Source organism: Lathamus discolor, chromosome 1 (assembly GCF_037157495.1).
Source record: "Lathamus discolor isolate bLatDis1 chromosome 1, bLatDis1.hap1, whole genome shotgun sequence".
In the NCBI taxonomy this organism is placed as follows: domain Eukaryota; kingdom Metazoa; phylum Chordata; class Aves; order Psittaciformes; family Psittacidae; genus Lathamus; species Lathamus discolor.
The window spans coordinates 87149000-87170585 of NC_088884.1; the positions used below are offsets into that span (position 1 = coordinate 87149000).

At 37.9% G+C, this 21586-nt stretch overlaps 1 protein-coding gene across 1 annotated transcript; it reads left to right on the plus strand.

The window, feature by feature from the left end:
• Window positions 1–82: 82 nt before the first annotated feature.
• On the plus strand, window positions 83–21451 carry BBS7 (Bardet-Biedl syndrome 7). The gene is made up of 19 exons (XM_065684727.1): window positions 83–184; window positions 527–592; window positions 1557–1619; window positions 2455–2630; window positions 3219–3405; window positions 4092–4164; window positions 5071–5187; window positions 6563–6693; window positions 7207–7291; window positions 8737–8839; window positions 9403–9595; window positions 11045–11119; window positions 12188–12253; window positions 14958–15097; window positions 16133–16297; window positions 17812–17921; window positions 18029–18132; window positions 19699–19822; window positions 20795–21451. Exons 1-19 carry the CDS (start codon window positions 149–151, stop codon window positions 20929–20931), a joined length of 2151 nt encoding a protein of 716 aa, XP_065540799.1. The 5' UTR covers window positions 83–148; the 3' UTR covers window positions 20932–21451.
• Window positions 21452–21586: the final 135 nt, after the last annotated feature.

Sequence of the window (21586 nt, forward strand, 5' to 3'; positions counted from 1 at the left end):
CCCGGGCCCGCCCGCGCCCGCGGCCAATCACGCGGCAGGCCGTGCTGCGGGCCCGCCCCTCGCTGCGTGGCCCAGCCAACGGGCAGCCGGCTCGGTTGCTGCGGTAACGGGAGCTGTGGGAGCCCCGGGGCTGCGTGCCGCCGGCGCTATGGAGCTGAGCCTGGCGCGCGTGGACTACCTGCAGGTGGGCCCGGGCCGCGGGCAGCGCCGCTGTGCCTGTACCCCGGGGAGCGGGCTGGGCGAGCGCGGGTGGCCTGGGCCACGGGGCGAGGCGGTGGCTGAGGCTAAGTCGTCCGGCGGCCTCAGGATAGGGTGGCGGGGCCGCTAAGAAGCCCGAAGGAGGGCCACGGTGCTTACGGTAGGGGGGGCCCAGGCGTGAAGCGCCGCCCGGTGGTCCCGGGGCCGGGCAGGCCTCCCGCTTCGGCCCTAGAGTGCGCGGCTCCAGAGCCGCCTTAGCGGGGCTGGGCCCACACCGGTATCGCACCTCAGCCCCGCTGCGTCCTGGTGACAGCGTGTCTGCCCACAGGTGGGGGTGACGGCGCAGAAGACAATGAGGCTGCTTCCCGCATCGGGGCGAAAGGCCACGCAGAAGGTAGCGCCTGTAGCGACACTGTGGAACGTACCGCGAAAATACTCTTAATAGTCTCTTGAGGTTCTTTAGGTAGTATGTCATGGAGGTAGGTCTGGATTAGCTGTTAGGAAAAAAACTCTTCTCTGTGAGAGTGGTGAGACCCTGACGCAGGCTGCCCAGAGGAGCTGTGGCTGCCCCATCCCTGGCAGTGTTCAAGGCCAGGTTTGGACGGGGCTTGGAGCAGCCTCATCCAGTGGAAGGTGTCCCTGCCTGTGGAAGGGGGGTGGAACTGGATATTTTTTAAGGTTCCTTCCAACCCAAACCATTCCACGATTCTGTGATAGGAAAAAAACCTCTGGAGCCGATGTTTTTGGAACATTTTGGAGAAAACAACAGCAGCAACAACAACAACAAAAAACCCAAACAAAACAAAACAAAACTATCTGAATTTGGACTTGAAAAACTTTCAGGACCAGTAAACAATTTTTAAAGCTTAAGGCATTGCTCAAAGCACAAGGGGGTTCTTGCATATTTCCCTATTTCTGTTTTGCTGACGCTTAATATAGATGAAATATTTCTTTTTAATTTTTCCTTAATGTAAGTTCAAGCTTAGGAAAGTTAATTCAGAAAACTCAATAGAAATAACAGTGCATGTTTGATTTTAATCATACATTCTCAGTATGAAAATACAGCTATTCCCAAATATGCTTTTTCTGGAGTATTCCATCTGATGGTTGCTGGTGTTTGCAAGTAGAAGCAAGGAAAGGTATTGGAAATGCTTTTGCTTAAACCATTGTTCTTAGGCTTTAGTGTCCTACGTGTAATGGTTGACCTAGCTTTCCAATGCATACTCCCATTGAGCTATGTAAAATAAGTACTGTAGAATGCAAAGTAGCTAAATACAGAAAAAATATTAATGTAGGAGAAGTATTATTTAAAAATACCTATGCATGTAGTAAAAAATAACAATGTTATACTTTTGAAGGTGGTTGTTGGAGATCAGGATGGGGTCATTACGTGTTTTGGCATAAAAAAGGGGGAAGCTGTGGTAAGTGGAAATGGTTCCATTCCAAGTTTTACTTTTTAAATATTCTTCGTTACGAACTTTGGAAGTCTATTTTTATTGACATGGCCAATAAGATACCTGTGGAAGGCGTCTAGGTAGAGCTGTGGACTGATTGCTAGCCATGATGAGGGCATGCTGATTTCATGCCTGGACAAGCACATGGTCCTCTGCAGTTGTAGAGTCACACATTACTGTGTACCATCACCAAGAAGGTCAGTTTACCACCTTTTGTTCTGCAGCTCACTTGGGCTTAAGTCTGTATGGGTACTCTGTTACTGTGCCTGGACAAAAGCCCTCAGTGAGTCACTAAATCACTCACCTTAGGGGATTTTGCCAAACTGGTTGCTTTTTATGAGAATAGACTTTTGCCCAACTTAATAAAGTTTTATCATTTTCCCCCCTTAAAGGAATACAAAGAAATCTATGTAGTTTTCTGGAATAAAAATGCAACGTATAAGTGGAAGGGAGTGAGTCACTGTTATTTAAAAAAAAAACCCAGAGAACAACAAAACAAACCAAAACCAACCAAACAAAAAACTTGCAGCTACCTGCAATGCTGATTTTTTCCTATGGATGGATAACATTGAAATAGTAAAGTTTTAATTTATTATATTTTACAGCATTTTATACTTACTAACATATAAAATGCTTGATTGCTTTACAATTCTGAAATTTACGGATTACTTTTGTCCAAAGATAATACATACTATTATAAGTAAGTTTGCGAAAAATTGTAAAGCAAATTTGTTATCCTTTATGTTAAAAGTTTATCATATATATGAGGTTGTGATGATGAAAACTGTTTTTCTGTTTACAGCCAGTGTTCAAGACACTGCCAGGCCAAAAAATTGCAAGATTGGAACTGGGAGGGGCTCTTAATACACCACAAGAAAAAATTTTTGTGGCTACAGGATCAGAAGTGAGAGGTTTCACAAAAAGAGGGAAGCAGTTTCTTTCATTTGAAACTAACCTTACTGAAAGCATCAAAGCTATGTATGTATATTTTCCAATTTTTTCATAGCCACAGCAGACTGTTAGTTTATAATTTTATTAAATGACATTTTTCACTGTATTGTGTGCTTGTAAGTAAGGCTAAGTGTCAGTCCAGCTTTACTTGTGCCATGACTTAGAAAATCATGGGGAAGCTTAGATAGAGTAGGGGACTTGGGAGGGGTATGGAAGCACTCACATCAGTAGAGATGCAGGTGAGCACAGCTGGGTTATTGTATCACATCCACATACACTTCCTCTGGCAGATAAGGAACAAATCTTTTATTTTTCTTTTTGATTTGTGTTGTAAAATGCTGACATATATATAAACCAGCTTGGGAAGAATTAATACCATCAAAATATAATAATTAAATTTCTATAAAGATATTTGTAGGATTTTACATGAAGACAAATATAGGAAATAGAAACCTATAGGAACCATGTGGTTTAGCGTTCATAAGAAACTTTTTAATAGCTGGAACAGCTTGTGGGGCCCCTGATGCCTTGAATTTGCCAGCAGTAGAAAGGCTAAAAGACTATCACTGCAACTATGTTGGGAAAATGCTACAGAAAGTCTTTTCTTCTTCTCAGGCATATTTCAGGAGCAGATCTCTTTCTTTGTGCAAGCTACATCTATAACCATTACTGCGACTGCAAAGACCATCATTACTACCTCTCAGGAGATAAAATCAATGATGTTCTCTGCCTTCCTGTACATAAAGTGAATTGCATTACGCCAGTACTTGCATGTCAAGATAGAGTCCTGAGAGTTTTACAGGTTAAAATACTTGCTTGTTTATGTTTTATGTATTGATGCCATAGAATCAGACTAATTCTTGAGGAAATCAACATATCAGCATGGCTTAAAACATTGTAAGGATAAACATATTGTATCTTATTTGGCAGTGTTACTGTCTATAATGCTGGTACATTTATCTATTTTTTAAAGGAAAATCATTATTATAAACTTGCAGAATGAGGATTAATAAACCCACTATAAATAGGCTTTGGAATTCATAGGAAGAGGTAGATAACAAACTGATCCCTTCAAACGTAAAGTGCTCACATAAGGGAATTTAATACCTAAGTCTTTATCAGTTTGGAAATTCTTACTTTCACAAGTTAATTTTGTGACAGGTCTGAGTAATATCAAGTGGATTAACAAATCTATTTGCCAAATTCACAGATTATTTTTAACAATAACACATTTCAAGAGTCCTGGTTTTATATTTATATAAACTTTACCCTGTTTTGGCTTAGAAATGGTTCTCCCATTGGTATGGGGATTTTGTGCAAGTGAAGCATATCAGTTACTACTATCCACAATAATTGTTTCCTTATGCTTTGGGTTATTGTTTTGTGGTTTGGTTGGTTGGTTATTTGTGGGGGCTTTTTTTGGTTGGATTTCTGTTTGTTTGCTTGTTTTTTACAAAATTCCTTCAAGATAGCTCTTTTTGTCTTTAGGGATCTGATTTACTGTATGAAGTAGAAGTTCCTGGACCACCTACTGTTCTTGCTCTAAAGAATGGAGATGGGGGTAACAAGATTTTGAATATACACATAACTAAATAATATGATTTTACTGTATTTTTAGGATTTTATTGCCTTGTTAATTACATTTTGCCTTAATGTTAAAAATGCTGCAGAAAACTGACTAGGTGATGGAATTTATTGCACATAAATAAATATACACACATATATGACTGTTTTAGTTCTAAATTATGTTCACAGTTAATTGAAAGCCTCTTACAAGAGCAGCGAGATATGAGATAGTCTCATTTTGTAAATACGAACTGGGCTCTTAGGGGCCTTGTCAAAGTTGAGGGTTTGGGTTTCTCTTGCATGTGGTTTTCCAGAACTAGAATCACTAGTTGCACCTGTCCATGGATGGATGAGAATATTGAGTAGAGTTCATACAAACTACGACTGGAAGGATCAAGCTTAAAATAGTTTGATTATCCCTTTTGCTAATCTAACCTAATAGAAATCGCTTTAGTGTGTTAATCTGGTGCTTAATTTAGTTTCAGTTAAATTGTGTGGCAATGATATCAAGAGCTTGGAAAAGTAGTTCTTACTTGTGCTGAAGTCTTGGCACAACATTCACTGTTGGATGTGTGTTCTGAATTTATCTCTTTGTTTCCCTTCTGTAAAGGCAGTTTAATAGCTGAAATTTAACGTATTGGATTATGAATGGGTTTTAGGCATAGCTGCAGTGCAGGGGGACATTCACACAGAAGAATGATAGCCAGGAACAAATTGTCAGAACAGGTGCAGTTTGCGTATATTAATTTTTGGTTTTAAAGCCTGACAGTTCTGTTATACAGCACTAATGTTACCATTTTCTTTTTCCTTTGGGCTATAAAGTGTAATTAAACAACACTTTCAAATTTTTGAAACTGGTGTACTTGATTTTATTGATTGTAAATTCAGTTTATGTGTTCAGGTGATTCTGGAGAAGAAATTGTGTATGGAACTTCTGATGGTAAACTGGGTCTTACTCAGATTACTGGTACCAAGCCTGCACCCAAGTGTGAAGTTGGAAATGACAAAAAGAGAGGAGGTATGTGTCTCAGTCTCTCACTCTTTAGCTTTCCAGCATATGTGAGGCTTTATTACAAGTCTAATAATCAGGAAATCTCATTCATAGATACTTTGAGGGAAATTGCAATTATGTCAGTATGTGCTATTAATATGAGTAAGCTCTCCCTCTCATTCTTCTGATTTTCTTAGAAATGATTCTGATCGATTTCTCTTCCTTTGGGCTTTCTGTTCATATTTCCAACATTTTTGCATACTTTTATTTTTACACTACTCTGGCATTTGTAAAGGAGCATTGATTCATATATATTTACCTCAGGGTTTTATCATTTCATGGCTATTTCTAAGTGCAAATATACCTGTTGGATTTTTGGATGTTCAGTGGTCTTAAAGACTCTTCAGAGAGAAGGTTAGCATCTTTCCTGCAAGTCTTTCTTTATTTGGTTTTTTTTTTCTTTCTTTTTTCTTTTTCTATTAAAAAAAAAAGGCCCATATAAGGGGGTTTTGTCTAAAGATGGAATAAGGCTTTCATTAAAGCTCCAGAATAAGGCTTAACTAGTCAAAGCACAGTACAACACTTTCCCTGTTTTAGCCTTGGTATGCTGCTTCTGCAGCATCTATTAGCCCCTACACCTTCGTGAAGGAGAAGACCATGAATAAAATAGATATAATATTTTAAAATTTAAATATATCATAAAAGCTATTGCTAAATTATTTTCCTAAAATGCTTCCTAGTATGTCCTTACTCTTAATATGAAATACATATGAGTCATAAAAGTTACATTCCATCTTGTTTTTCATATTCTTATACAAACTATCTCACTGCCGCTTTTCTTTCTTCCCGACCCTCTCTCTCTTTCCTGTCCAAACAAGATTAGTTGTCATAGGCTAGTTCAATATGTGCTGGTAGTGGGTTTTTCCACTAATGTGTTGAGTGGCAGTACCTAGTCCAGATCTGGCACAAGTCAGAACCCTCCTTCTGTCACCTTAGCCAGAACAGTCCATTTACTGATAGCTTTAAGTCAATTATAAGAAATCAAGAATGCTTGCTTCTTCAACTGACAAAGTTAGAGTAGTATGGACAGACAAATAGTTCATCTAGGGAAATGTTTGAGGAGGGAGAGTTAAACTCCTCAGAAGTAAGCTATTTGAACAGCAGAAGGGGTCTCTGTTCAGTAGTTTTGGTTTGGAACTGGTTGCTGTAAAAAGCCCTGTACAAGCTTAAACCTCAGGCACAGATGAGAAACTTCAGCCCTCTAGTGGACTCATCCAGAACTAGCATTAATAAAAACAGCTGACCAAGAATCTTCTTTCTATGTAATTTAGTGTGGCCTATGTATTATTGTGTCACAAACAAATAAAGATGAAGTAAACGGTTTTCTTTTCTTTTTCATTAGGTATCTTATGTTTTGATAGTTTTGACATTCTGGGAGATGGAGTTAAAGAATTACTTGTTGGACGAGATGACGGAATGCTAGAAATCTATAACTTTCAAAGTGCAGATGATCTTGTCCTTCAATATGATCATGTAAGCCCATATTTATAGAATTTTTCTTTGCTGAAAAAAATGAATTAAAAAACCCCAGCCATGTGTTACAAAACTTCTTTACAAGATCATTACTACTAAAATGTGTGGCTTGTATTTAATTTGATGAGCTCTATAACATTGACAATATGAACTTCAAAGCTTTATAGTCTTGATCTGAGGAAAAATCGAAAGAATAGATTCGATCCCTAGTGGTTATTTTAGCCTTCAGTCAGATTGCTAGTTCCTGCTGGAAAAATGTAATCCATGAGCGCATTTTGCTTTAAACAGCTTTTTAATGATTTTGCGATGCAGAGTAGAATTGGAACACTCCAATGTAACTGACAGTCATCAGCTCACTTACTCATTTGTAGGTCTAGATATTGTGCATCTCTGTAGGTATTTTGTGATGCAGGTTAGGAGGAGGCGCACAACCCTAAAAACTCCACAGCCCCCCCTAAACTTTTAAAATGAGTGCAGTAATATTTCCCTCTGCTTGAATGCATTTATTTGAAGGCTTTACCGGAGAGCATTACGTCAGTCCAGGGTGGCTGTGTGGGAAAAGATGGATACGATGAAATTTTAGTATGCACATACTCAGGTAAGCTTTGTATCATTTACTTAATAAATGTTGCATAGGGTGGGTGATGTGATAAAAATTAAGCAGATTATGTTGTTAATACAGCTCACTTCCCTTAAATTTTTTGTACTGATTGGAGCCAGGATAGTGTTTTGTTGAAAAGATCTCTTCTGATTTAATATTCACACTTAAAACTATTTTTTTATATTTTAAGATATTCATTATTTGTTTTGCTGTGTAACACACCAGATGGTTATTTTCTGGTGTAGACTGCTGCCTAACTGTGGTGAAATTATGAATATGTTATGTCTGAAGGAATTATGTATGATTTTTTTGTGTTCAAAATACTGAGACATAGGCAAGTTTTGTTGTTGTTGTTTTCCTATCTTTTATGTAATTTCCTTCCTCTTCAGCTTCATAGAGCTTTGAATAGGATTGATTTTGCTTTCAGTAGATGCTTTTCAGCTTCCCTTGTGAGGTGTCTCAGCAGCCCCTCTGTAGGATTTGACCTATTGGCCTGACTCTTACAGAGGCCACAATAAATATGCTGCATGTGTTAACTGCTGGGAGATAAAATATTGCTTATTCTCTCTCTTTGGTTATTTTCAGTGCTGGAAAACCAGCCTACTGAAACCTCTCATATTCAAAATAATGTATTGTGGCAAGATACAATTCTCAGTGGGTTATTGAGAAGTAACAGTGTTCAAGTACCTCTTTTAAATAGTCTTTCAGTGATTAAAAGACTCTTATACCTCACCTCATGATTGTTTTGGTATGATAGGCTGTAACCATACTGTAGTCAAAGTCTTTCGTGGCTTCTTTTATTGGGAATCTTATAAAGATCCATGACTCCTAGAAGAAAGAAAAAGGCAAAAGCTCAGGTGTTCACCTGTGGGTTTTCAAAGGTGTAATCTCTGGTAGGATGTGCAGTAGACTGAGTCTGGCAGAGTAGGAAAAGTAGTGCTTTAGAGCAGTAAAAATGACACGTGAAGCCTGGCAGTAAATGACTTCTGTGGTGTAATTAAGTAAACAAAAAGATGATTTGTGGTTTTTCCCTCCAAGGGGTAGCATTCAGCCTGAAAGCACACAATTGCAACATACGCTTTGCTATAAATGCATTGCGCAGCTTTTTGGTTTGTTTTGTTTTCAGCTGTAGTACTGCAAATAACTTTAGCAGATAAAATAGAGGTGGGAAAAAATGTAAGCACTCAGTTAAAAACTGCTGCAAAGGGATTTACTGCTCAAAGTACTTAATGAAAAAGAATAAGTAATGTTAAAAGTTAAGAATAAAATCCATAAAAAAACATGCTCAGTGCCTAGATTAATCCTCCAAAGAAAGGATTAAGTTCAAGACTCAGTTCTCTCTACCCAGTATCTGGAACAAGCATCACTCCACATATACAAAAGCTGAGTGTAGACTTTTCTTTATAGCTTATAAGGAATATAAACTTCGTATATTGGTTTAGGCTGGCTGACAGGACTGACTACAGAACCTGTCCATAGAGAAGGTGGATCAGGTGAAGAACTAAAATTAAGTCAAGAAATGCAGAGCAAGATTTCATCCTTAAGGTAATTGCACTAGAAAGAAAATTAAATGGAAGAATTGAAATGTTAAAAGCTGAAATGTCATCTTTACTTCCTATCTGACTGGATTTTCTATTTCATTAATGTATCTAGAAGTAGAAGCAAGCCTTTTTAAAGCAGAAATGAATATCAGCTTCATTTCAGTCTTTCTGTCTTGCCTTCATTTGCTGATGTCTTAATGCCTTCTCCCTCAGTATCAGCAAGATAAGATTCCCTTCTTCTATGCTGCTTATAGCTTCTAAATGATGGGAGAAAAACAGGCACTAGCATGTCACTCACAATGTGTTGTACTTTTGAAGGAAAAAGTTGTCCTTTCCTGTGACTTGTAGATATCCCTTTTGGCAAAGGTACAGTAGAAACTACATTTTCATGTGATATTGTTTATATTTTGTCTTTGTTACATATGTGGAAGGAGAGTACCAGTCACTGCTTGGAAAGCTGTGGACAGAAGATAAACATGACTGCCTTGCAAGCTTAATCTACTTAATTTCTAGGATAGCTTTTCTAGTTGCTTTTTTTAGACATTATATATGGTTTCCCTTTTCTAGGAATGAACTGCAGCACTTGCAGATGAAAGTACTTCAGGAGCGTGAAAAGTATCAGCAGTCTTCTCAATCCAGTACTGCTATTTCATCAGTACCTGCATTTAATGTGAATGATAAATTTACATTGAATAAGGATGATGCTAGTTACAGCCTCATCTTGGAGGTGCAGACAGCTATAGATAATGTCCTGGTGCAGGTGAGTGTGGAGACTTCCTAGTTCAAAAATCAAAGTTATAGTATCAGAAGTATATGGATTTTTAAATGTGTGAATTGTTGTAAGAGGGAAATGAAGTGTATAGCCTTGCATTGATGAAGTACCTGTTGTAAATGCTTGTTACAGAACAAACACAATTTAAACTTTTCGTGAACACAACAGGGTTGCCCTACCAAAGTAGACTAAAATGGCTGCTGTACTAGCAGGCTTCTGTGTAATATGTTGTTTTGCATGTCCCTCCTTATTTAAACAGCAATTAACTCACTAATCTTAATGAGGTACAGATTCTCACTCCTCAGTTAAGTACCCTCTGTCATGGAAAATTAATTTCAGAATAGTATGGGCCACCTGTGCACTTTCAGTGTGGAACAGCATCTGATTTGTGTGCAGTTGGTGATAAATACTCCTGCCAAGTAGAGCAGCCTTAATTAATAATTTCTCTTACTTCATCAGCTGAAATTAATGGTATCTTTGGTAGTCAGAAGGAGTAATGGTACTGAATTACCTTCTCTGGCGATATGCATTGGGAGAAAAATTTGACAAGGAGGAATTTGCTGTAACAAATGGGAGAGAACTACTGTAAGATTGTATTTTTCACTTCTTAATAAAAATCTGTTTTTATTAAGGGTGTTATTAGAGCAACGCTCAGCTATGGCTAATTTGCAGCTCTATAGTATCTGCTGTTTCCATAGCCAAGTGAGGGATAATTAAATTGTTTAGTCTTGCCTTGAACTTAATGTAGAATTTAGAACTTATGGCCTTTTATTTAAAGAAATATAAACCAGTATCTGATATTCCTCTGCTGTGAAAAGACAATAGAGCTGGGATTTTTTAATTTTTTTTTTAGGAAGTATGTTACGTATTTATCAGCATTTCCTGGTACTTCTGTGTAGTTATAAAGCATTACCAAATCAAGCAATGAATCATCCTAATACCTTTTAATCTCATTTTTAAAACAGTATTAGATTTCATTTTAATTCCAGTGAAAATGCATCTAGGTAAGAAATGGTCTGTGTCAGAAGGGTTACTGTAAGTGAAAGGATCTTTAATCATTATGTATTATGATCCTTGGTTTCTTGAATGAATATTGTAATCCCCCTATTGAAATAGGGAAACACTTCAATCATGAATATACATCATGCATAGCGATTAAGTATATTTTCATGTCTGAAAGGTAGTTACACATCTTATACTGAAGTTGTTGTAAGCCAGCCACACAAGAGTTCGGGACTCCGGAAAACAGTAAGAGAAAGATCATCATCTTACTCTGGGATTAAGTAGTAAGCTGTCTGTCTGTTAGGCTTTTACCTCATGGATGAAGCAATCATTTCCTCTGCCTTATTAAAACAATTGATGACAGTTGGAAGATAAATGCATTAGAAGCTACTCAGGAACTTAAGCTCTTTATTTTTCCTTCCTCACGTTCTGCAGAGTGATGTCCCAGTAGACTTGTTGGATGTGGATAAAAATTCTGCTGTTGTTAGTTTTAGCAGCTGTGATTCTGAGGTAAGTGAAACAAAAGGGATGATATTTATAGAGGTTGCATGATGAAAGCTCTTAATAATGTATAGTAAAAATAGGATTTGGATTTATGTATTTGTCATTTTAAATACATGGAGTTAAACTTCCTATTTGGTAATTTTGGAGAGCTCAGCTTCATTAGAGATACTGCAGAATTAGGAGTTAGTAGCAAGTCCTGACATAAGGCAAAGCTAATGTCTGCAAAAGGATCCAGGAGAGGAGCAACTGCTCTCTTGTGGTTTTTTTTTTCCTGTCTGATCGGGAATATGAAAGACACATTCAGTTTTGGTCTCTTCTCTGAATTTGCCACTATCACATCTATTCCCTTCAAAGTAATTTAAGTGAAGAACATTATATGTCTTACTTAGTTCATCTCTTAAAAATCACTTCAGAATGTGAAAATTCTGCATAGGGAGTCATATGTTTAAGTTCATTTTTTATGTAATAATTATAAACTTGTACTTACAGAATTACTAATGATGTTTAGGGCCAGGGAGAAGATGCAGAAACTATCTTAGCATTATGAAAATCTTCTGTGAAGTCTTTTTCCTTGTAACAGCCCTCTGAGTGTTCTAGTTTTAAGAACTAAATTTGCACATCATTGGTCTGCCCTTAAGCTTTCAGAAATCAACTTTTAGTTTAAGTTTCTTGTCATTTATGGTGATTAATTTAGCTTTTCTGGGTGTGTTTTCTTACCCATCTTACTTTAGCTTGTGGATATTGGACTAATACTGCAGATGAGTGGGGCAAGCTGACATGCATTCTTCAGATGAAGAGTAGATATCTATGCAGTTTTAATGGTAGTATTAAGAGGCTTCAGTTAATTTCTCTTTATACAAAGATTTTTTTTTATTCTACTGTAATTAAAATTAATAGGAATAATCAAGAGAACCAAAAATTACTTTTTTGTATTTAACTTCTGTAAAATAGCTGTACATAAATGGCAAAAACTTTATTGTACATGTAAAACAGACCAGTTAAAACAGACCAGTAGAACTTTTGTGAATCCATGGACTGTTTTGTGTTATTTTTCTGTTTTTCTGTTCTTTACAGCCAAATAGCAACTTTCTTCTTGCAACTTACCGATGCCAAGCAAATACTACGAGGCTTGAACTTAAGGTAAAATGCTCCAAAATATTTTTCACAATAAATTAATGGTTGTGTAGATGTCTGCTTCGGAATGGACGGATCTCCACCTGGACTGACTGCTTAGCCGGGGCAAATGATCAGTCCAGTTTCTAGTGCTGGCTGTTTCCTGAGCACCTTCTAGTCTGGGGCTTGTGTTCCTTTATATTTGTCTGTAGGGTTTCTAAAAGCTTCTAAAAATGTGTTACTTAAGAGGGGAGCCTGGGGTACTTCATGAATGTCCCTATGATGAAAGGAGTGGGGAAATCACAGATTGTGAAAATAATTCCACACACCATTGCCAGAATCAAGTAAAATGGAGAGAGGCATGGGAAAGAAAGCTCTGGCACTTTGTCCTCAGAAGCATTAGAAGGAAGTTACACTGGGATGTAACAAGGGAATATAGACTGGGTATTTATTTTGGAGAGGAAGTGAATCTGGTCATTCCATGCTTACTATACTAAAGGCATGTGGGTGTTTTGGGGGTGTTTTATTTTTAAAGAGTCACCAAATTCACATGTTTTGTGACTACCACCAGGAGAAATAATGAAGGAAATCACAAATAATGAATGGAATCCTCAACATGCACACAGCACAGGCTCTGGGTTTTCTCTTTATTTAGTTGCCTAACACTGCAGCCTGCTAATCTATGTTTACTTATTTAAAACTCTCAGTCAAAATATTATCATTAGAAATTTAAGCCTTCATGAATTGCGTCAAGGGTGGGGAAGTTGGGTGTGGTTATCTGTTTGTTGGTGAGGTTGCAATAATGGACCTAATGTACAGAATCAAGAGTCTTATTTCCCAGGTCCCTTTCTTAAGAAATACTGTTAGTGTGTTTATTGGTTCTGAGCAGGTCACTTGATCTTTCTGTGTCTCAGTTACCATATTTTAATTTAGGAATATGACCCTGGCCCCCTTTAATATTGAAAATACTAGGTAAAGAGTAAGTAACACAGGAAAAATGAATCAAATGCATTCATGATACATAAAAAGAGGGTTTTTTTCACTCTCCCACTAAAAACATTTAGAAGCTTGCCTGTTGTGTGTCATCATAGTGCAGAGTGTCATCAGACCCTGTGGATTTGGATCCTGATGTGATGGATTTGATCTGTACAGGTTCTACTGCCACCTCACTGCAATGCATTCAGGATCTCCACTGATTTACACTTGTCATGTGCAGTTCATTCTCTTTTTGTATTTCACCTATGCAGATGCAAGATAATACAACTTTTAAGTCTTGGTTTTTTTTTTTAAAAAAAAGCTTTTCCAAAAAGAACTGTTTACTAACTTATTTGTATTCAAAACATTGAATCATAGAATAGTTAGGGTTGGAAAGGACCTCAAGATCATCTAGTTCCAACCCGCCTGCCATGGGCAGGGACACCTCACACTAAACCATCCCACACAAGGCTTCATCCAGCCTGGCCTTGAACACCGCCAGGGATGGAGCACTCACAACCTCCCTGGGCAACCAATTCCAGTGTCTCACCACCCTAACAGGAAAGAATTTCCTCCTTATATCCAATTTAAACTTCCCCTGTTTAAGTTTTAACCCGTTACCCCTTGTCCTGTCACTACAGTCCCTGACGAAGAGTCCCTCCCCAGCATCCCTATAGGCCTCCTTCAGGTACTGGAAGGCTGCTATGAGGTCTCCACGCAGCCTTCTCTTCTCCAGGCTGAACAGCCCCAACTTCCTCAGCCTGTCTTCGTACGGGAGGTGCTCCAGTCCCATGATCATCCTCGTGGCCCTCCTCTGGACTTGTTCCAGCAGTTCCATGTCCTTTTTATGTTGAGGACACCAGAACTGCACACAATACTCCAGGTGAGGTCTCATAAGAGCAGAGCAGAGGGGCAGGATGTCTTCCTGCCAAATGCTGCTTTTTGAGTTCCAGGACCCTATAAAATAGGGGATATGATCAAGATTTATTATAAAGCAAACCTTTACTTGAACTCCAGTCTGCTCTTTTGTTTGTATAAAGCTGTTTCACTAGCTCTTCTGCCCTACATTTACAGTGGTGTTGATGCTACAGGTAGGACACTCCTGTTTCTGTCAGTTCTGCTTGAAGGGGAGACTTAGTGCAGTCTGTGTAGCTGAGAAGTGACTGATTCATTGGTATGTTCTGCAAGGCATGGAGAGTGTGTCCTGTGTCTTGAATGTGTTTGTACACCCTGCTTGTTGGGTATTCCAAGAGTCAAACTTAAACTTGACCTCTTACTTTTCCAATCATAGCTCAGGAAGAACTTTTGGTTGTTATGAAGAAATGAACTCATATTTGGAAATTCACTTTACTCTCTTGAATTTGTTGATGTATTCTTTGCTGCCAGCTGCTATAGAATGTATTTTTTTCTTAACTAAAAACAATAAAAAAAAATGGTGCCCCTGCAGAATTGGAAGCAAGTCAACAGACTTTTTAATTTAACTGATCAAGAAGTAAGTTAGAGGGTTTTATTTTCTTAATAATTCATTTAGCTAATATAGCAGCACTTCACTGGATGCTACTTCATATGGTTTTAAAGCATTCTTAACCTGCTTGATTTATAGTGGCACTGTCAAGTAAATAGAGTACAATAAATATTCCTGAAAAACAAGAGTATTTTTTGAACACATTTTGAACATCCATTAATTTTCCAAATCATGGTAAATTAATAATTTCCCTTTTGTTCCTTTTGGTGGGTTCTGCTTTTATTTCTGCAGGTTCGGTCAATTGAAGGTCAGTATGGGACACTTCAAGCATATATAACTCCAAAAATTCAACCAAAAACTTGCCAAGTTCGTCAATATCAAATTAAACCACTTTCGCTTCATCAGAGAACTCATTCTATTGACCATGACAGGTATTTGCAAAGAAAAATCAATGCTGCCTTCTCTTGAAAAACTGACAGGATCCAATTGAAACAATGTTTACTCTATAAACTTGAGTGTATTATTTCTAACCTCTAACTTACAATTTTGAGCCTGTAGTTCCATTTTGTGGGTTTTCTGACAGAAAATGTGGGTTTAATGGGTTCCTTGCCAACTTTTACCCTTGTTTACGGGGTTTGGTGGGAGGGCTTTTGGTTGGCTTTTTGTTTTGTTTTTCATTTTACTGACCTGGGTTATAGTGCGGCCCCATGTGTTAGCAGAGCTATGGGTGTGGTGGAAAGGAAACTTCAATGTTACTAACTGTAGTCTTTTCAGTTTCAGCCTTATTCTCCCCTCCACCCTTTTAATACAATTCTTTCCCATAGCTGATTTGGCTCCAAAACTGAGCCAAGATATCTTTTCTTCCTTATCTGCCTGTTAAGATCCTAGTATTTTATGCAGTGTCTTCTTGATTTTTTTTCCCCCACCTTCAGTTAACATCTTGTGTTGCCACCAAAGTGTTGCTTGCTTCAGAACAGAATGTAAAGATTGAAGGAATGATACAAAATGCTTTTATGTGTAAATGCTTCAGTGCACAAATGAGCTCCATTATGCCTCGTTCTTGATATAAATGCTGTGTCTGTGGTTTATGCCATGGGAGATTATTGAGGCTGTTAGTCATATATGCTGTATTGTCAGATATTTACCTTTGTCGTAAGTTTCAGGTTTAACAACTTGAAATGAGATACATCAGAAACTTCCAACTAGTGTCTTGGCCAGTTCTGACATGCCTGCTAGGAGACCAAATTTGAATGTACTCATAGATTTTAGTCTTGAAATACATAAAAGTAGCTGTAATCTACAAGATGTAACTACTTAGCAAGATACCTGACTTTTCCCAGGGTGTAGGTTAAAAATAAACCACCATGTGGAACTAACCTTTTTTCGTATGAGTACCTAGTGCACTGACAGTGCCCCTCCTTCATTAACTGCGTTGTTTTTTTGTTGTTAATTTCATAATGTCACAGACCCATGAATACACTGACGCTCAAAGGCCAGTTCAGTTTTGCTGAAATTCACTCATGGGCTGTATTTTGCTTGCCTGAGGTGCCTGAAAAGACTCCTGCTGAAGAGAGCATCACCTTTTATTTTCAGAACACCTTCCTGGGTACACAGCTTGAAAGCACTTACAGGTAAAATACAATTAATAAAGTGCAATGTGACTATGCTGTGGGGTTTGTCTTTTTCATTCTTGACCAGTCTGCAAGTACCATTTCACGCACATACCACTCTACCCTCAACCCCATCATACTAAAGAGAATAGGAATCTTTCTTAGAAAGGCTCGTCAAACATTACCAGGGTATGCATTATCCAGTAATGATGCACTTTGTATCTCAAATAGGGTTTTCCTTCAAGTTTGTCCAAAAAAACCAAAATTGCCAGGGAAGAAAGGCTTGATATATTGTTAAGATGTTGGCTTGCTTTTAGAATTTAAAGAATAGAGCTAACTAACACAGCCCTGAAATGACTGTGTAATGCCTATTGTTTTCTAACATCCTTTTTTTTTTTTTTGTATTGAGCAGCAGAAATAAAAGGCATTTAATACTCATGCAAACAAAAATGTGATAAGCATTAAGCTAAAATCCTTTTTTCTGAAGCTTTTATTAGGCAAATATTATTTCTTTGTTTAAGATTAATACTCTGTTCTCAACTTAGTTATATCTTACTCCAGTGAATTATATACATCCACCTGAAAATGGAACTGTAATTACAACATCCATGGTAATTAATAGTTCGTCACTTATTAATAAATTATTATAGAACTAAGAATAAACACAATAAAATAAATTTTATCTGACTTGGACCCTAGGAAGTTTATGCATTTCTCACTGGCTTGGAATTATTTATGAGAGAGTTTTTGCATGTTTCCCACTAAACACCACTCATTTTTAGGATGTATGCTTTGAATAAATTACTGCAGGTTTTGAATCAGTGTCTCTGGAACTGAGTTGAACACACAGCACTTGCTTTCTGTTTTCATCCAGAAACATACACTAAGGAACAGTTTGTCCCATATTCTGGTAAAATCAGTTAGCAGACCAGACTGTTAAAGGTCAAAATTACTGCAATTACTTAGTGTCAAAGTTTTGTGACATTTTATTGCATTAACAGCTGGATGCTTAACTGTAAAATCAACTTAGATTTCAGAGGATAGCTTTGGTTAATTAGGCATACTCCCTGCCTACCATACAGGTTGCCTACTCAAAATGTAAAAAGCTGCTGGGTGGTGTTTTGTTGGGGAGAAGGGGAAGTTTAATACCCTTCTGATACCGAAGCTTTCCTGTTTGGCTTCAAGGTATTGTAAGGATAAAACAGGAGGAATAAATACAGTCAGAAATCTTACTTGTGTAACCTTAGTGCCATACAATAAAGATAACTGCTTTGTGTATACCTGAGATCTGTGTATACTGCTTTGTTTTATTTACTGGAACAAAGTGTTCTCTGTGAAGATTAACCTGGGAAGGATGGAATAGCATAGATGTGTATATAGCTGCATGATACATGGAGAATCATTACAACCTTTATAGAGGTTGCTTACTTTGATAGGGACATTGATTTACAGCCCTCCTATTTTAACACAGGGACAAATCTACTGCACCCATGTGTGTTTAAGTTTGTTAATTTAAATTTTTTCTTCCTTTATAGAAAAGGTGAGGGATGTTTTAAGTCCGACAACATTTCTACAATATCCATCCTAAAAGACGTACTTTCCAAGGAGGCTACGAAAAGGAAGATTAATCTCAACATATCATATGGTAAAACTTCCTTTCCTGTTTTGTTGTCCTTGACTTCAATTTTATATTCTTATAAATGGAATATTTGATATTTATTTGCTTGTTGGGTTTTTTTCACTCCCTGCCAGACATAAATGAAGAATCTGTGAGGCACACATTAAAGCTTATCCACCCAAAATTAGAGTATCAGCAACTGTTGGCCAAGAAGGTTCACTTAATAGATGCTTTGAGAGTAAGTATCTGAACTCCTGCAGAAGGATTTTTTAGGGGTAATTATGTTGTCAGATACCAAGCTGTACAGCTCAAGTCAGATGTGTGTCATTCTGGTTTTCATTCAGTTTCTGTTCCCAGGATATGTATTTTAATTCTCTAGGAGACAAACTTCTTCAAGGAAAATTCCCATTTATGCTATGCAACTAGTGAATAATGTGTAGGATCACTCACTGATGTTGAGGATGCTTAAACTGGACAGACAGTAAAAGGCAAACAGCTTTATCACCTAACATTCTCCTTTTGCCTGCTGTTATTTTCGAGTTCCTTCTTTGTCTCTTTCCACTAACCTTTGAAGGTTTTTTTAGATCTGGGAATGAACATCCAGGCCAGATGCTGCTCCCTCCCTTTGGAACTTTATCCCAGTATGTCCTAATTTCTGAATTATCTGCTTTTACATCTTTTGCTTAATACCTCCTCCTCAACGGTTTGTCTTTGGAAGGTACCGGTTAGGCAGCTTGTCTCTTGGACTTTTTCCAACAACTGGAAATCCAACAACCAGGATTTTACTGTCAAAGACTTGCTGTCATCTCTGTGGATATTTTTTTGTGGTTTTTGAGGGAGAGCGGAGATGAAAACAGGCAACCAATTCTCTCTGGTCCTTTGGGGGAATCAAATACTAGTTGCCAGAACTCTTCAGTTAGTAGAAAAACTGACTACCAGTGAGAATAGTGTGTACCTTTATTATCACTAAGAGTATTTTACTTTACTTGGGTTTGATGTGACAAACCAGGGGGTAGAGAATAATAGAGAATTTATTCTTAATGCACATTATGTTTGTGCAGTGATAATGATGATGCACATCTTGCTTGTTTTAAGCTTTTTTTTCTCCTAGCAGATCTTTCATAACTCTTTCTTGGGTTTTTTTATTTGTTGGGGTTTTTTTTTTATTCTTGTTGCTCTTTTTTTTTTTTTTGATAATAACTTATTGATAGGCAGTGAATTAATCTGATGATTGATGAAAGTTATTATCCTAGCAGACTCATGATGCACAGCATAATTACCTTTTGTCTGGAAAAGAACAGTCTTTCTGTGGAGAATAAAAAGATCTGTACTATTGATCATCTTAGATTGGTCTGATGGTAGACTGGGGCATTGTAGAAGAGGTCTTTAAAACTTTTTGCTGTCAAAATTTGAGTAATGCTTTCAGAGTTTACTTTTACTCTCAGACTTTAGCATGTGCTACGCTTTTTAGGCATTCACTTACTCTAAAAATGAAGACATGATGAAGGCTTTGAGCCTCCACTAGGCTTGATCCTGTAGGTGCTGGGTGGTGGTGTGATCCTGTTCTGGCAGTACTTGTAGCTGGAGGCTGTAATACACAGGATTTTGAGAATCCAGTCTAGGAAGTGACAGGTGGCATTTCGTTATAAGACTTGAAAATTAAGCACTTCAAAAGTAACTCCTGCTGGCCTGGAAGGCGATTGTCTCTGAAGTACTTCCTCCTGTCAGACTCCTGTCTTCATACTTTTATGCTCTCATGATAATTAAATGCTGTTAATTCTTAATGATTTATAATGTCTTTGAGGAATTACAAGTTCATGAAGGAAATGTGGACTTCCTGCTACCAAAATACCGCAGCATTTTGGAACAGGCAGATCAGCTGCTCGAGGAATACAAGAGACAACCTGCACATCTTGAGAGACTTTATGGTTTGTTGATCAATTCAACTTTTTATTTACATGTAACTTAATGTCCAGAGAGCACACTCAATGTGACTGCAATTGTTATGAAGTAAGAATTAGTAGAGTTGAAATAATCTGATAAGTGCGTACACTTGGTTAGGTTCAGGACTGTCTGTTTGGTCATACAGGCAAGACTGCATATTTACATCCTGGTTTTGATCATATAAATCTGAAGTTAAAGGTAAGGCAGTAAAAAAGCTTAGCACATACGGGAAATAGCTTGTATGCTACTACAAACTTTTGAGTAACTCTCTAAAGGTACTCAAGAATTGTTCGCCCAAGAATTTTTGGGCATCGCAAGCATGTTACCGAGAACGAAGATACCAGGATTATTTGCAAGTGGCTTTTCTTGACAGCTTATTTTATTCGTGTCATGTATCTTATGTTCCATGTCTTTATGGACATGATTAAGGATCATATTCAAATTCACAATGGCATTTAAGAATGTGTTTGAGCTAAATGACTGGTTAAGTTTTGCAAAACATCATAAAAACAGAAAATTAAACATGGGGTGGGAAGGGAGACTTGTGGAAAATGATCCAAGTTAGTGAAGGAAATTCTGTAACCTACTCTGGTGTTCCCCAGACACCTCTCAGCTCAGAGATTCTCTGCCAGATGCCAGGTGTAATAAGCCTAAGTATATACAGCATAAGCAGAGTCCCCTTTACCCATCCCATGATAGTTCCTCACTCTTTTATGTTTCAGATGTGGGTAATTCTAAGTCAGAAATACATGCTTTGGAAAGAAGCTGGAATCTGTGGTGTTATAACTGTTTTGGGTCTATTTATAAGTAAATCATGGTTTAAAACATGAGGTTTAAAAAGAGTCTCTTCTCTAAACCCGGATTAAATTAGAATTGTTGGTACATAATAGTGACTTAGAGATACCTCAGCTAGAGAAAACAAGGCAGATAATACTCCTGGAATTTTACATTTGCAGGTATGATCACGGATCTCTTCATAGATAAATTTAAATTTAAAGGCACCAATGTGAAAAGCAAAGTTCCTCTTCTCCTGGAAACTCTGTCTGGCTGTGACCAAGATGGATTAATTGCTTTCTTTGACGCTGCAGCCTGATAAGGGAAGAGCTGGGTAATTGTTTTTATTTTTTTTATTTTTATTTTACTCGAGGCAGTTCAGTATTCAGTCCAAAAGCACTTTTTAAGAAAAACACTATGTTGTACTTCAGCTTTATTTGTATTTATTATCATAGTGAATGCAGTAGTCACCTTTAGTTTATATCAGCTGTTAAGTGCACGCAGAGTTTCTACACCCACAATGTTCTTGAGAGCTAAAGAAAATCTAGAATCAGGTATAAATACCCCATTTCCTTCTTGCAAAAATGTTTTCCGCCTGTAAGAATGTCTGGAGAAACTGTTTTTCACAGACCTAACTAGAGGTAGAAGAAATGTGTGTGTTAACCTGTGCCTAACTATGGTAGTTGCCTGCTGCGGGTATCTGTCTTGTCACACCTGATGTCACTGGGGCGCATAAAGAAGGGGGAAACTCTGTATGTTAGGGTCAAGCCAGCTGCTATTGGAGCTGCACGTTCACTCCTGGTTGTAGCGTGGCTGGCATTAAACTTTCTGCGTGCTTCTCCCGTGTCTTTGTTCTTCGTTTCAAACCCCCGCCTTGCTTGTCGCTCGGCGTCCCTCAGGGTTGGGAGCGCTGAGCCGGCTGTGCGCACCGAGCGCTGGTCACCGCTCAGCCCGGACGCAGCGGCACCACCGCC

Coding starts and splice junctions, on each gene's coding strand:
- BBS7 (XM_065684727.1), top strand. CDS start 149: ATGGAGCTGAGCCTGGCGCGCGTGGACTACCTGCAG. Junction 8,840..9,402: donor AGCAAGATTTCATCCTTAAG/GTAATTGCACTA, acceptor TCCCTTTTCTAG/GAATGAACTGCAGCACTTGC. Junction 15,098..16,132: donor CATTCTATTGACCATGACAG/GTATTTGCAAAG, acceptor ATAATGTCACAG/ACCCATGAATACACTGACGC.